Source organism: Mesitornis unicolor, unplaced genomic scaffold (genome assembly GCF_000695765.1).
Source record: "Mesitornis unicolor isolate BGI_N332 unplaced genomic scaffold, ASM69576v1 scaffold2010, whole genome shotgun sequence".
NCBI lineage: Eukaryota > Metazoa > Chordata > Aves > Mesitornithiformes > Mesitornithidae > Mesitornis > Mesitornis unicolor.
The window spans coordinates 101,075-116,872 of record NW_010157375.1 but is presented as its reverse complement, the minus strand read 5'-3'; the positions used below and the strand labels follow the sequence as shown (position 1 = coordinate 116,872).

Genomic DNA, 15,798 nt, shown 5'->3' with positions numbered 1-15,798 from the left:
TTCTTCTTCTCTTTGTCTACAGAGTAACTTGAATCTTGGTCTTTGCAGTCTAGTATACCTCCCAGAACCACTGCAGACATAGTACAGACCTACCACAGTGGGGAACTATTACACAGTAAAAAAAAAATAATTAAAAATGCAAGTTTGAGAAGGACTGGCTAAAATATAATACTTTGCTCTTGTCTTGATCCAACTGCTTTTCTTTCAAGGCCATCTTAGTTCTCCTGTCCTCCTTCCCTCGCCATAACCCACCAGGCACTCTCAACCCTATCAGCGTCTGATATGGACTATAATTTAATAAGAATCAATTCTTAATCCATCCTTCAAGTCCTTAATGAAAATATTGAATAAAATCAGACCTAGGACAGATTCCTGCCTAATCCAATTTGATGCATCTTCCCAGCTTGTCAGGGAGGCAGCCCAGTGCAGGGCAAGGTCACGGATAAACAGCACGGCGATGTGCTGGCTAACAGATGTGACACCCAGAAGAACAAAGCCAGTGTCACCATGAACATGTAGTGCTTCATACAGCTCTGCTCAGCACCACTTCCACAGGGGGCAAATGGGGAGCCCCTCAGAATCAAAAACTGGTGAAAGAAATATTTATCTTCAAAGCAGTCCATCACACCATGCTAGAATACGATACACCAAGGAAGATTATTAATTAAGCCTATAAATACCTGGATGAGACTTCAGTTCTAAATATTAAGTATTTCAGATTTCAGCTAATTACATGAAAGCTAATAAAAACACTAGTGATAAAACTTGACTGCAGCTCCTATATCCAAGGTAGAGACATCAATGTCATCCAACTTCAAGAAAAGATCCAATCATTGAAACATGCTCCAAATCTTCAAAAATTGCTGTGTATGAGCATCTCACGTAAGTTTTCCACTTCTAAGAACCTTCCCACTGTTGCTATCTTAATCCTCTTGCTAAAAGGCCGTACTTGATGTCTATGAGCTTATCTTCCAGCATTTGACCTTCAAATACTGGACAAATCATACACAGGCAGCAAAAACCGCCAAGCTACTAAATATCTGCAGGCAAGCAAAACAAAAACCATGCATAAACCCCAGAAACTTACATTTTCAGATATCAAATAAGAAAAAAAATAATCTCTAGCCATATTGACTCACTGGGACTTAAAGCAAAGAATAAATTATATTTAAGCCTCAACATCACTGTATTTTAGGCATGAATTTAATCACGTTTCAAAGATGTCCTGGCCATAATCTGTACCTATTAACCTAACAATTTTTCCTTGACTGCTTCAGTATCCTACTGTCAATGGGGCAGGATTCTCCAAAACACCTGCAGTGCAAATGCACGTCACATGGTTCGTGTCTCTGCTTCAAGCCATCCTTCTTTAACAAAAGACTCTGCTATCACCCAGATAAGCATCAGGTGTCATCACATCAAGCAGATGTGGAAGCACTCAGACATATGTAACGAAGTCACTTCTGCTAAAACACGTTTTGAAAATAAATATGCGTGCATTCAATCCTCCCTGTCTCCCAACATTGTTTTGATGTCTGTTTTTTGTTGGGATGGAGCAAGGAAAATAAGATGCATAGTGACCCAGGAGGGAAACGAAATGCTGGATGCAAGGGACAAACGGAGTCCAAGTGCCATATTGAGTTTGTTTTTCTCTGGTTCTTTGCTGCTACTGCTGGAAGACAGCAATAACAACTCCTACTTTATTGGCTGAAGATCTGAGCGAATTCCCACTGTGAACACGCAGTTGGTCCATTAGAAGGCAGAAAAGGGCTTTCTTCATAAGATACAGCAACCCCCCATCTCTATCGCATACATTTCACATCTTAAGAAAGCGCTTTGTACATCTGACAAAGAAGATAACAGAGGCAACGCGCTGCATATGGCTGCAGCTGGCTGGTTTTGAAGGAACACCAAATTAAACAATGACATAACCCACAGCAGAGAGCGCCCAGGCTGGATCTGCTGGATCAAAACCCGCTCACACACAGGACCTCTTCTTGGAGAGCTCTCGCTCATACTTTTGACTTGCTTTAGCTTATTTTCTGTGTCAAAATAATTTCTTTTTTTTTTTTTCATTTTCGGAAGCTTCCCTTTTATTATTACCTAACAGCAGCCCACACGCTGCGTGGGTCTGAGAAGACATTAAAAGCTTTGCAGAGAAACAAGGGCTGACCAGCAGGCTGCCACAGGCAGCGGCCACCTCGCCGTCTTTTTGTCAAGTACACCTTTAAAAACAGCACAGCTGATTCATACAAAAGTAGATAACCAAGGATAACTATGTGCAGTTCTGTTGATTTTTATTAGCATAATTGCAATGTTTCAGGCTGCAATTCCAAAATGCTCTTCTAAGTTGTGTTGGCAGAGGCAAAAGCTCCTCTTTGAGCAGGCGGACAAGCATCCACGTGTGTGAAAGAGGTGGAGATACACTACGTGGTAATGCCTCCTCACTCCAGCACACTCTCATACGTGTGACAGCTATTAATATAGTTGAACCTTTGCAGCTAAAAAGATCTGAGTCTCTCATCCCAGAAGTAACAGCAGGTTCACCTTTTGGCCCAGGAGGAACACAGACCACTGCTCCATGGGTTGCACACGCAATTTGCTCCAGAAAGAGCAGCAGCTCCACGCCACCTGTCAGACCAAACAGACAGACTTCGAAAAGAGATTTTTCTTCTTTAGTTTTGTCCCTCCTATACGAAGATGAGCTATTGCTACCCTGCAGCCCACTGCAGCTAAGTGTGATATTATGAGAAGAAAGTTTAAAAAAAAATGTATACATAATCAATCCTTTTCACTTAAGGAATTATTTTAATCAATTGTCAATTGTCCTGTCCTGCACCTTGCCTGAGGTGCATGAAGGTGCCTGAGGACTGCTGAGAGAACTGTTAAAACATGGGATTATTTGTGTTCAAAAAATGAAATTTTCTGGATCAACAAGGAACGTGAAAAGCCTTCCCAAAATTCTCCTGGAGCTCCCGACTCCTACTTTCCAGGTAAAAGTCTGATGTTTCATTCTCACTACAAACTTTGCCAATGAGCGCTCATCGTTTCCCAGACACAATGAAGTTCTTCAAACCTCTCACCATTTTCTATGAGAGCTGGGATGCGCGGCATTGCTTTACCCTCAATTCCTTTCATTTACTTGTGTACTGCTTCATGCTTTCCCCCTCTCGGGTCTCCTCATACCCTGTTGCTTCAGCCTGTGGGTGGCTGGCTGTCCAGCCCTCGCTAGTATTCAAGAGCCAGGGTATAATCTGGCCTGGCAGCCTCTGGCAGTCCAAGTCTGATGAACCAAAATGTTATTGAAAAGGAGAAGTAGCTTCTGCAAAGATCACCACCTCCGCATTATTTTGACCCTGGGCTGTCACAGGTAACATGGCCATAAATGCTCTACAGGTTTCTCCAGCCCAAGGCAGGAGGAGAAGGGGAAGGACAATGCGCAGCCAAGATACTCAACGCTTCTTACAATGTGAAAGGGTTCAGTAGCGACTCAAAAGGCTGCCTGATGCCAGCTGTGAAATGACATTATCTGCCATTTACAGATGCAAGTTTTCCTCTCGGAAACAAAAGGCTCCCTTCAGCCATGGCAACTGGCTCTCAGCTGCCAGGTGAAGCGAGAGCCTGAGCACCACAAACACGAAAGGGAAAAGAGTCTCACAACTACTTCTTATGGTTGTCCGTACTTCTTATGGACTCCATGCTCTGAAAGATTTTTTCCAGCCAAATGATTCTAGGATTCTTCTTGCACTGATGAAAAGCACAAGTTTGACAGCACCAAAAATCACTGTCTTCTCTTCCCAGCCAGGTCATTGATGGCTCTGTTGCATCCCACCACCACCTTGAGAAGCAGTGGACAGCACAGGCACTTCCCTGTCACTCACTGGCCTCCCTGCTGAGAGGGCCAGCAGGTCCACCCACAGCTGAGGAGATAAAGGGATCTGAGAACTGAGCTGGAAAGCACAATCCCCATCAAACACAGACTTGGACAAGTCTCCAGCATCACCAGCTTGGGGATTTAAATCCTGTGACTGCTGCCCCATGCCAATCAGGAAATGCTTTGCTCTGAAATACTACCTTCAGTGCAGGGGGACAATGGCATCAGTATTGAACCCAAAATAAAACTTACTTTTTTTGACCTTCAAAAATACGACCATATGAAAAACAGCAAATAGAAGCCTTTGATAACCTGCCCGTTACACACAATAATAGCATTTTTCTGATCAAACACAAAACTAGCAAATAACCTGCAAAACGGCCTATTTGCACAGGAAAACAATCAGACAGCACAGCCAAAACAGACTCCCTAGGAGCTCCAAACTTGGTTGGGATTAAACGGAGCTCCTCAGCCAAAATTAACAACCTCCTTGGCAACGGACCTCGTAAAGCCACCGAGTTTGCTACAATACGAAGCCAGCAGAGCACTTCCCCAGTGTGAAGGCGTAGGGCTGCCCGTTATAGTCTAAGAAAGTTTCAGAAAACAACCATAAGCCAATTTTGCCCTCAGTCACAACTCCTCATTCTCGCCTGAACCAAAGAAGAAATCAATGGAGAAAAGTCTTCTTTAGATTTCACCACAGGTAATGAAAAGTGCTTTGGGATGCTGGGTTTTTGCAGTAACTGCTGCTTTTCACTCTCAAATAGAGTCAGAAAGATGTATTCATCCTCCATGAGAAAGTAAGCATGGAGAACTTTCTCTACAGCAGGATAAAAGCAGAAAACGTGTCACCTTTTCACTGTTCTTGGTTTTGCCTTGACATGTACATTAAAGCAGAAATTTTATTTCTAGGCATTACTTACACTATCTGCACATTTTAAAAAAGATGTTGGATTCTACAGGAAAAGTCTGTTTTCAAGAAAAAAATCACTCCAAATTATAATGGTTGAAATACAGATTTTCTTGTGGAACCTGCACTGGAATTTTTCCCTGTCAACCTAGCAAATGGCTGCAGAGTATATGATATTTTTTTGAATGAACCTTAGCTTGGCTTTTCTATTACCAACATAAACTCTTGACCTCTTTTTCCAGATGAAAACTATGAGATAACTGGATTGCAATGAGAGGTGGAGGAGACTGCAGTAATCCAGGAAAAGAGCGAGTACTTCTTTCTTTCTGCTCGGCCCAGGCACTACAGCTCAGAGATGGGGAAGATGAGGAGCTCCCACTCCCCTCTGTAAAGCAACCCCAACACCTGTGGACTGACAGCAGACCAGAAATAAGTTATCCTCCTCATGACAGACAACAGTCAACTCACTTGACTCATCCCAGCCTAAACTGTTTTGCAGTCAAGTCTGAACAATGGACTACGATTACGTGAGCTAGAATTACATTAAATGGAACATTTCATAAAGATCAGGTGCTAAATTCCTACAATGCAAAAGCAAAAAAAGGCTGAGAGGATGTTATTGGCGTCCTCCCACGCTTGTGATGTCAAGAGTGTCCTCAAGAATGTTTAAAAAACCTGACCTATAATGTGTGCACCAAGTAACTACGAGTGAGCCGGAAGAACTGCCTGTGCAAGTAGCAGTCCTGTCTGGGACAAGGGCAAAAATACAGTCTCAGTTATTTGCACAACCAGTTTCACCACTGAGGGTCTTTCCAAATATTTGAAATACTTCACAGAAATATCCACCTGATTACAGCTTGCTGGGAAGGCTTCAACAAAGCTACAGGAATTTCAACTCGATCCGGATTTCATTGCCAAGATGAAATTCAGGCAAAAGTCACATGAATCATGGTAAATCAAAGCAGCTGTTTCTAAGCACAGCGCCTTACAGAAAAAACACAAACAAAGAACCAAACTTGGGGTGAAATCTTTTATAATAAGCCTTAGAGAAAACCAAAATGGCTGCTTCATTTCAGAAGAACATTCATCTGTTCTGTTAATTGCAACACTCAAAGCATTGCCCTGCATTTCTAGAAAGAAAGTATTTTTCCCCCCACATAAAAGAAAATATACAGAAGGTCACAAAAGCTTTTGAAATCAAATTCCCTTCCTCAGAAAAAGAAAACTAGCTGATGGGTTTTGTAGCACAGCCTAAGAGAGTAAGGTAAACAAATCCCATTAACATCAGCGGGACATGAAATTTCATTTCACCGCCTTTGCACATCCAGAGGAATACACAGATGGACGTTGTTCAGAACATCTGGGTATACAAATAAGCGTTATTCATTAAATTATTAGACTTAAAGGTGTTTTATTTTTCATACTCCAGAGGGAGGAAATGTTCTGCCTCTTCACTATAAATACTCTCTCCCTTCTGGCTCTGTGTCCCAGATATTTCCAAATAAGGGAAGCGTGGTTCCCTTCCTTTGCCGGTGGTCCATGTTATCTCCTCTCAACTGGTGAGAATACACTGTTTATCTTGCTTTGGAGCCTTGAGACCTTTGTGAAACTCTTCTCCCCAGCACAGGGATTTAACCACTGAACATTTAAGCAGGATGAAAATATACTTGATATGTTCTTTTTTTCATTTTGTTGGATGTCTATAAATTATGCGAACTCCTAGGAAAAAAAAGACTCAGATTTCAGTCTTCTGGCTTTGACCATCAGTTGCAGCAGAAGCTGTGAATTCTTGAGATAATGTGAAGATCCACTGGGGGAAGAGGTAGTGCCTTACGTCATTCAGCACCGACTTCCTGATAAATCACGGAGCAGATAGCTTATCCAGCTCCCCCCGCCAAGGAGATCCTGCTGGCAACTTGAGACCGGGGAGGATGAAAGCAGATGAGAAGAATACAAGAGTCTATAGGAGTTGATCAAGATTGTGAAAAACAGCCTTGGGGAAATACTCCGGCCACTGTCAAAAGGGTTTCTAAGTCATCAATAAAGTCAAATCAGAGCGCTGGAGCCACATCTCCCCACGCGTTACTAGATGTGCCCTACTCTTTCTTAAGTGGACTTTGCACTGTGTTTCTAGCCAGCTGCACACTTACAAACATCAGGGAGCTTCGACTGAGGTTTATTTTGTCCGAGCTTCTATGATGAGACTGAAAAACATAACCAGAATCGTGGTCACCCAATCTGTCCCGTTTGTGCCTCAGAGCTGTGGATGCCCAGGAGAGCAGCCACTCCAGACAACGTATATCCATGGCTACCCTGCTGTTTGCTTTGCACTTCCAGTTACAAAAAGTCTGGGTGAAACCAAGTTTGACACATTTATGTTCACCTTCAAAAGCAGCTGACATGGAGGATGGGAGAACATTATGCGATTAAAGTAAAAGGTGATGTTCCCATTTAGTTGATGAAGAGAGTCTCTCATCAACAACTTCTGGTGCCTAGGTTATGAAGCTGGTTCTTTAGTCTTTCAAGATAAGAGCATAAAAATAGACTGTGAATATCTCCTCTTTCCCTGCCCCGACCTTCCCCAGTTTGCAGGACTCATGACATTTCTTGTGTGGACAAGATTTCACAGGCTTGTAAATTCCTGGAAATTCTTTTGCACACAGTGGACTTCTGGGAAAGAGTTGGTCCAGATGCACCAGAAGGAACCACCCCAGGCAGCTCAAAGCAAAACACTGCTGGGCTTGGGGCTGGGCAAAGCAGCTGCTGAGGGAGGCGTACGTTAGCCCTGGGCATGGACTTGCTTTTCAGCATTGCTTGTGATATTGAGCTTTTACCTTCCTCCATCAAAGCCCCACAGTGCAAGCCAAGTTTCAAGACAGCAGAGGAACTCGCTCACCACAGTGTCTTCCTCAGTGATGCTGGGTACACATCTTAGCAATTCTTTTTGCTAAAGAAAAGACATAAATTAAGCCTGATCTGGATAAATTCTTGCATGCATACAGATTGACATGAACTTGGGAATGTACTTTGCTCAAACTCTGCATAATGTCAATATGTTCCTAATACATTCATGAGTCTACATAGAGCTCGTTTAAGTGGTTACTTTAAGTAACTATTATAATACGCTTTGATAAAGAATCTGTGTGGCCCCGCTAATGGGGTCGACTCTGGTACACAAAGGTGTATTCTCAGCTTATTAACATCAGAAGTATCTGAAACTCATGACCATCTTGTTTTCTGCCTGGATGAACACCTTCACAGCCTATTATTTTAGAGAAAGCACAAAAGATAAGGAATATTTAAGAAGCAGGCATATTTCCATATAGAAATAAACAAAACCAGCAGCTCAGTCATGACGTGAGAGATGAGCCTGAGGCACGAGAATATCACACTGGAAACTCCCTGGTGTCACAAATTAACTGTGGTTTCTCAAGTTCAGACCAGTCCCCTAATTAATGCATCCTATTTCCTCTCACTTACTAAAACTTGAAGAAAACCAGCACGCACACAACACACAACATACATTTCTAACCAGATGTAAGTCTAAACAACTCAGCCAAGTAGTATTATTTGCTGAAACTATTAAAAATATTTTAAAAATGCAGTAGCAAAAGTAATATATTCAGATTTCATATGTGATGCTGATCCATACTCACAAGATTCAACACATCTCTGTTTCCAGTAAATATTAAGTTCCACATTTCATTACTTGGTATAATAGCAAAATTCACATATCCTGACAGATGTATTTTAGTCTTCAGAGTGGTTTTTTTCATGTTACTAATAAAATTACTATGTCATTTTTGACAAGTTGTCTTCAGGAGACAATCTTGTTAAATCGCCTTGTTTTATAGAAGCAAATAAATTTAGGGAAATTAGGGAAGCTGCACTTACGTAGGGGTATTTTGTATGTCAGCAGAACAACAGTTTATGACAATTTTTTTCTGCAGAACATTTCTATGGTGGTGCAACAAAGGTCTTTACTAGCACCGAGCAAATCATCAGTTCCTGGTTAAAATCATAAAAGTTACGTTGCCATAGTGCTTCTCAGTCTCTGTGCATAAGCACATATAAATGGACCAAAAGTGATGAGATTACTCTTTTAAGCTTTTAAATGTATAGGCTATACAGGTACAGATACATATAGAGCCCAATAAGCTTGCAAATCAGATCCAGGACCAAAATAGAAAAGAATTGACAGGATCTAGAATGAGTAACTAGAGGAACATTGCCTGGTTCCTGTCTGCATTGAATCACAGCTCCCTCAATTTCCCCTTAATTCATGGGCTCTGGGTTCAAAAGACCCAACTTGATACAATTTAAAACCAAAAAATAGAAAAAAACCCTTTCCCTAAATATATTTAATTGTTATAAAGAGAGAGAGAGAACAGGATGAGGTTGTACCAAGAAGGCGTCAGCTCTATTTATTCTGTACGTTGTCACCCACCCTCATGAGACACTTGCAGAGCCCATCCCGCACTGCTCAGGGGTCCCTGCTGGCACCAGCCCCTGCAAGCATCAGCCCGGCCTGGCAATACCACTCGCCCTTCCTTCTTCATCTCATAACTTCTGTTTGGCTGAAGTCAGTACTGCTAAGATGTTTCCAAATTAAAACCACCACAGTTGGAAAGTTCTCTTGCTGAGCCCATTTTCCATGTGTCCCTGACACATTCACCTCAAAGAAATGAGCACACCGAGCTAGTCACATCTCCTGGGAAATGTCCATCAGCAATACAGACAGGAATATGAGGTATCCAAGGCAATGGTTTTCACCTCTGAGAACACCTGAAGGCTGTTTCAATGCAGAAAATCAGATTTACAAAACCTCAATGATAGGAAAGCAACATCTTTTGGGTTTTAAGCTGGTTATACACATGACAATGGTACTGCAAAAGCTGATGATCTATCTATAGTCTACAAGTCTTTAAGCTATTGAATAATTCCTCTCTCTTTTTCTCCCTTCTCCATATGTAAAGCACACCATCTCTATGTGCAAGGAACCAGCTGCTCAGAGATGTATCATGGACACCAAGTCAGCATTTGGGCACCACTTTGGGCAGCTGAAAAGCAAGTCTGCTTTTCTGTGACTCAGAGGCAAATTACATCAGTCAGTTCCAAAAAGAGTTAGCCAAGTTCACAGACAAATGGGCACCAAAAGGACTAGGCAGGACTAAGCTCTCTATCATGCCCGGGAGGTCTGGATGCTGGTGGAGGACCAGGGACCGGTGTGCTCCATTGCAACTGCTGAAGACACTGGACCAGATGAACCCCTGCTCTGATCCAGTTGGGCCAAACCATCCCAAATCCCCGCAAAAACAAGTAATCTTTACAGAACGCTTAAATAAAGGTGCACACGACCCTGCCGGAGCTGCCTCCCTGCCCAGGCTGGGTCTGTTTATTCTGGCACCCAATTCCCAGCACCCACCCAGCTCCTGGACAGGATGCACACAACAATCCATCTCCTGCTTTCCACTTTTACCCATTTGAAGTGTTTCACTTTTGGCTCTCGTAAGTTCTTCAAACTTCAATGAGGATTTTAAAAAAATATTTTATCTGAATTGAATGAAAACAAAAATAAGTTTTATTAGCAAATAGGTGAAAGCATTGCAAGAATGCTCCAAACTGCTTATGTTCCCACAGCACTCGCAGCCACACGCTGAACTTCTCAAACTACCACATCACTGCACGACCAAGAAGTGAACCACCGAGTGCACGAGAAGGAAGTGACTCAGACTGAAATTCATAAAGGACACCATGAATGGGACAGGATTTCCGCTTACAGCTCTTTTGACATGGCGGGGCTCCTTTATTAGAAAAAAGAAAAAAAAAGCCAACAAAGCAACCTTGCTCCCTTCTCTCCCATTCAGCTTTTGAAACAGCTCTGCAGAAGAGCTGCAGTATGGATTTAAAATAAGAATCCCTACATCAGAATCCCAACATCATAACTTCAAGTCTTCTGCCTGTACAAGACACCATCCTACCACAACAAACACTCAGAACAGTTGCTTACTTTACAGCCAATTCTAGGCCATCAATATCCTTTCTTTTTGCCTTAAAATGGCATATTTCCAGCATCCAGCACAACTAGAAATCTTTATTTACAAGTGCACCTCCCAACATAAAGACACGATGCTGTCAATAGAAAAATCCAGAGGAACTGCACTTAAATCTCCATCTGAAACTGTAATTTTGCTTAAAAAAAAATTTAAAAAATTTAAAAAAAAAAGGGGGGGTCTTATGTTACAGGGTCAGCCTGGGATAAGGGTGCATAGCAGACGCACCAACATATTTTTAACATACCATCATGCTGTATAGAGCACAAAGTGGCACAGAGGAGCACAGGCTGCACCCACAATTGAAGAGGTGACTGAACCAGAAGCACTCCAGAGTAATTGACTTTATTTTAGTACCACTGATGATGCTATCACCCCATTTCTTCTACCACTGCTGAATCAGCTTTTAGGAAAATCCTTGGTTCTTTTACTATTGGAAAGAAGCAGTAAGTTATTGACACATGGCAGAGTTTTCCTTGACTTTCTTTACTCAAGTGTCATGGGCTTAGTATGTGCAATGAGTGTATATTTTGATGGAAAAGTATGCTGTTAACTTAAATACCTCATATCTCATGACTTCTGTCACACTTTTTCAAGGAAAAAAGTAGGCTTGTCCTTGCACTGTAAACTGAATATCTTCTTCAATATTATTCTTACAGTACTGTTCCAACCTCAGAGCAGCTGTAGCAGAGATTGCCTGGAGGTGCTCAGTAAGGAGCAACACAAGCCTCAAAGAAATTACTACCAAGAAACAAGGAGTAGGAGAAGCATCTACTTAAACCCAGGGGCAGCAGATCAAAGAAGAGAAATCATACAATCATAGAATAATAGAATGTATTGGGTTGGAAGGGGCCTTTAAATGTCTATCTTCCACTTCCCCGTGACAAACATCACCATGCAGATCGTGTTACTTTACCGATTAGAGCTGGCAACTCCAACTGCCTTTAAAGCATTGGCTTCCACCCAAGGCAGCTTCCAGCGCTTTGCTTCAAAACAGCCCAGTCCCCGAGGACAGCAATGGCTATGTCACGCTGTAAGACCAGGTACCGATACACACAGTTCTCCATGGCAACCAGGATTTGGGATGTGCAAGCGCCTGCTCCAGCTGTGTACAGGGCTCCCAAAGCCCCGCTCCCTGGCAGGCAGTACAGAAGCACGCCTGCCCCGGTGACAGCAGCTTGCCAGGAGCTGGCTCACTGGATTGCTCTGACATCCAAACACCCAAAATAGGCATGCCAGCTACCATGGCACAAACACACCCTCTCCAGCCTAATATGAAATGACTTGCTAGAGAACACATCATAATTTCAATTAAGAAATTCATGCAAATGAACCCACCACCCCCAGTTCTCCCTCATCTAACCAAGTTTTACTCTAAACTCATACATTCCTACTTGCCTCTTAAAAGCGTTTTGAAAAGTGGCTTTCTAAATAAATCACAGAATCATTAAGGTTAGAAGAGACCTCCAAGATCATCAACTTCAACCATCAACGTAACACCACCTTGCCCACTAAACCATATCCTGAAGTGCCACATCTCTGCACTTCTTGAACGCCTCCAGGGATGGAGACTCCACCATCTAAAGACTTGTAATTCTCTACATATTTTTTTATTTATAGAAGTAGTTTTTTTCCAGGCTACTCTGCAATTTTGAAAGCAGCAATGCAGCACCATCAGATTTTTAACTATTAACAGGCTTGAGTCGATACACATCCACAAAAAGTTCAAGTTTAAACAGCTTTATTGCCTCTGACACATTCGTATTCCTGGCTATTGTAAACATGCTGTCATTTTAGCAGCATGAATCAAAATTATCAGCTGCTCCCAGACTGCTTTTAACTCTCACCTCAATTACCTGTCTGGCCACATTTATCAGGTATGGCCGTGTCAGTCAGGTATCAATCGATACATCTCCAAGCAATTCAAGAAGAAGCAGAGAAGGTAAATATAAAGCAGCAGCTATGATTAGAAGCCTAAAAATAGCAAGTGGAAGCTCATTTTAGGGCTTTGTTCAGTGAGCTGGATTTATCAGGAAGATGGGACAACTGATCCTTATTTGCATGGTCTCCTGTTAGGAACCTTTTCACCGTTTGGGGGAAGACTCCACCATTCGCTGTTCCCTGGCTGACAGACTGGACGTGCTGCAGCCCTGACTTCACTGATTTTCTTGGCATTTTAAGAGCGCTCGGGCTCTTCAGCTGGAGCACAGGAGACTACGCCAAGAGAAAAAATTACAACAAAAATAAGAGTTGCAGGAAACCCTTAAACTAGGTATTTGTAAATTAAATCTAGATTTTTTTAAGAGTGATCATCCAAGCTGACTCAGTACCCACTGAACCCATATTGCACTTTGGCTGTTAGGACTATCCTTTATTCCAGGTGTTTCACGAAGGTGCTTCCACACACCTCATGTATTCCACCACAGACTAGAGTAAAAAAATATAGATACACATAGGTAAGAATATTAATAGTTGTATAAGCTGATTGATAAGAAATAATTAGGAAGTCTAATGCAATGATTAATTTTCTTGGATTAAAGCATTCCCAAATACAGCTCCTTGCTAACCCTAAAGACCCTGAAGCATGGCTGCAAATTTTCATTCCTTACCACGTCAGCAGCATTTTCCCTGTTCAGCTATCAATTTAGGTACTTTTAATGAGTATTTAAGTTATGTCTCAAGTAAACGTACACAGCCAAATAAATATAAACAATATACAGATAACGGAAAAACTATGTTGTATGCATAAATTCACACAAGAGGTTTCAAAGTGAGCTACTTTATAAATATCCAGGGGTAAACTGGCTTACTACGTAAAAGTCTGTTCACTCAGTTGCAGTGCAGCATTCAGAGGCAGGCAGAGAAAGGCTGAAAGGTATCATGGATTATAACAAGTTAAGAGTTAAATTTAGGTAGAAGTGGCTCTGTGCAGAACGGCTTGTGATAAATGAAATTTTATTAGATGAATGGCCTAGCGTTCTATTGTAAAGTTTCCATTTTCTGAAACTGCTGAAGAAAATGATTTCAAAAGTAGCCAGATTTATTTGACCACTAATTCCAATGGCTAAGACTAAGCAATTTCTTCTCAAATTTCTTTTGTTTCAACTAATACTAATTCCTTTGAACTTTCACATTAACAAACTTGCTTTTTCAGCCGTTGCCTCTAAACTCGATAGTAATTTTACTACATTTACCTAGGAGATCCAAAGTAGTGGTACCTCGTAGTCAGGTTTTGGTTATAGCTCAGCTGTTTATAAGGATTTTTGTGAAGTGTCAGGATGTCTGTATGAAAAGTAAAATAAAACCACAACTTGCCCATAAAATGCATTTCCAACAGATAAAAAGAGAATGATGCTGCATCTACCAGGGAGTACTCATGAAAGATGGGGAGGCAACCAGTTCATCTTACAAAACAAATACAGTATAGCAAGCTCAACGTTTATATTTAAGTTCACACTGTATTAACACAGTCTTTATGTGTGGGTGGTAGTGGTTTTTGGCATAGTTACTAGATTCATATACAGGCGGTTGCAAGCCGGAAAGGTGCAATAAAAAGGAATTAAAAATAAATAAAACTGTCTTTACCATGTGGGTCTTGTTCATTGGACTTTGGGCTGCTTCTTGCTCTGCGCTCTGGTTTCTTGACCGCTGGAGTCCCCCCACTGCCGCCTCCGCTGCTCGCTCCATTGTGGCTCTTTGCATAACCATTATATACAGTTGTGCAGCTGCCTATATGGCTTTTGTAGATGGATGAAGGAGGACTATTCAGGCGGTTTTGGCGATCAATCTGCCTGTCTTTGAGTTTTTTGTGCTGTGGTTTGCTGTACTGATCTTCCCTGGTTATATAGCTGGACATCCCATATAGTGGTATGATTTCTAAAAATGAAAGAATTCACACGTTAACTCAGAACAACAAAATCACTGAATTTTTTCAGAGAACCAAATACCTCTAAAAGAAATAGTGTCAGATTTTCCTGGAGGTGGATTTTACAAAGCACCAATGGTTTTCTTCTTAAAAAAGCTTTTCTGTAGGACTGACCAATGCTTTGTATTTTAGTTAGTGTGCTCATTTGCTGTTTAAGATTTTATAACTCTTCAGATGAGTACATATGAATAAGTAAAATACAGCAATTAGGGCAACAGTTTTTTCCTTCCTTCTCGGTCTTTGTATTTTGAGGACATAGATTTCAAGGAAAAATCCAGGGAGGCTGATATTTAGGAAAAAGCCTTCATATGTTCACAGCAATTTAGCAGTTTCTTCCCCAGGGCCTGACTGGACAGAAAAAGCTGAGATGCCCTGGTTTCAAGCTGCCATCACTGATTACATGCAATTTAATTTCCCAGTATAAATAGACTGCAATCGTGCCAAGCGTGCCTGCCTAAGGAGAGAAGCACAGCATGAAGTGGAAGCTTTGGGTAAGTAAAACTGTCTCAAAAAAGCTTCAGAGATAGCAAAAATATCATATGTGTCCCTCAGATACACTTTATTAAATACAATCTCCCCTTCTCCCCTCCAAGGATGACTCTCTCTAACCTAAGGCAGGTCAACTTGCAGGAATCAGAATATTTTCTGCTTTTCTCTGTAGTTCAATCCTCCTTTTTGCATTCCACTTTGAGTCTGAAGCCTGCAGAAATTCATGTCCCAAACAACAGTTTTGCCTTTATGAGCAAAACAACAATTGATAATCAATATATTATCAATATTTTTTATGGCCATTCAGAAGTTATCATACAAATTCCTGAACCAAACAAGCACCCTAACCAGCCACTAGAAGCCTTGTTTGTAAGTTGAGATTGCCACGTATACTATATTATAATTTTCCAAGTTGTTTCAACTAACCAGATTTTCTTTCTTTGCTATTTCAGTGCATCCTGGCCTTCACCTTTCCTTATTTAGCTACATAGAATAGAAACATAGAATCACAGAGTCACAGAATGTATTGGGTTGGAAGGGAGCTTTA

At 41.5% G+C, this 15,798-nt stretch overlaps 1 protein-coding gene across 1 annotated transcript in view; it reads right to left on the bottom strand.

Moving 5' to 3' along the window:
• The window catches only part of FNDC3B (fibronectin type III domain containing 3B), a 156,605-nt gene that overhangs the window by 75,508 nt on the left and 65,299 nt on the right, over nucleotides 1–15,798 (bottom strand). The window contains exon 5 of the mRNA XM_010179688.1: nucleotides 14,423–14,713. Coding sequence (XP_010177990.1) covers nucleotides 14,423–14,713 — 291 coding nt within the window. The remainder of the gene's footprint in view (nucleotides 1–14,422; nucleotides 14,714–15,798) is intronic.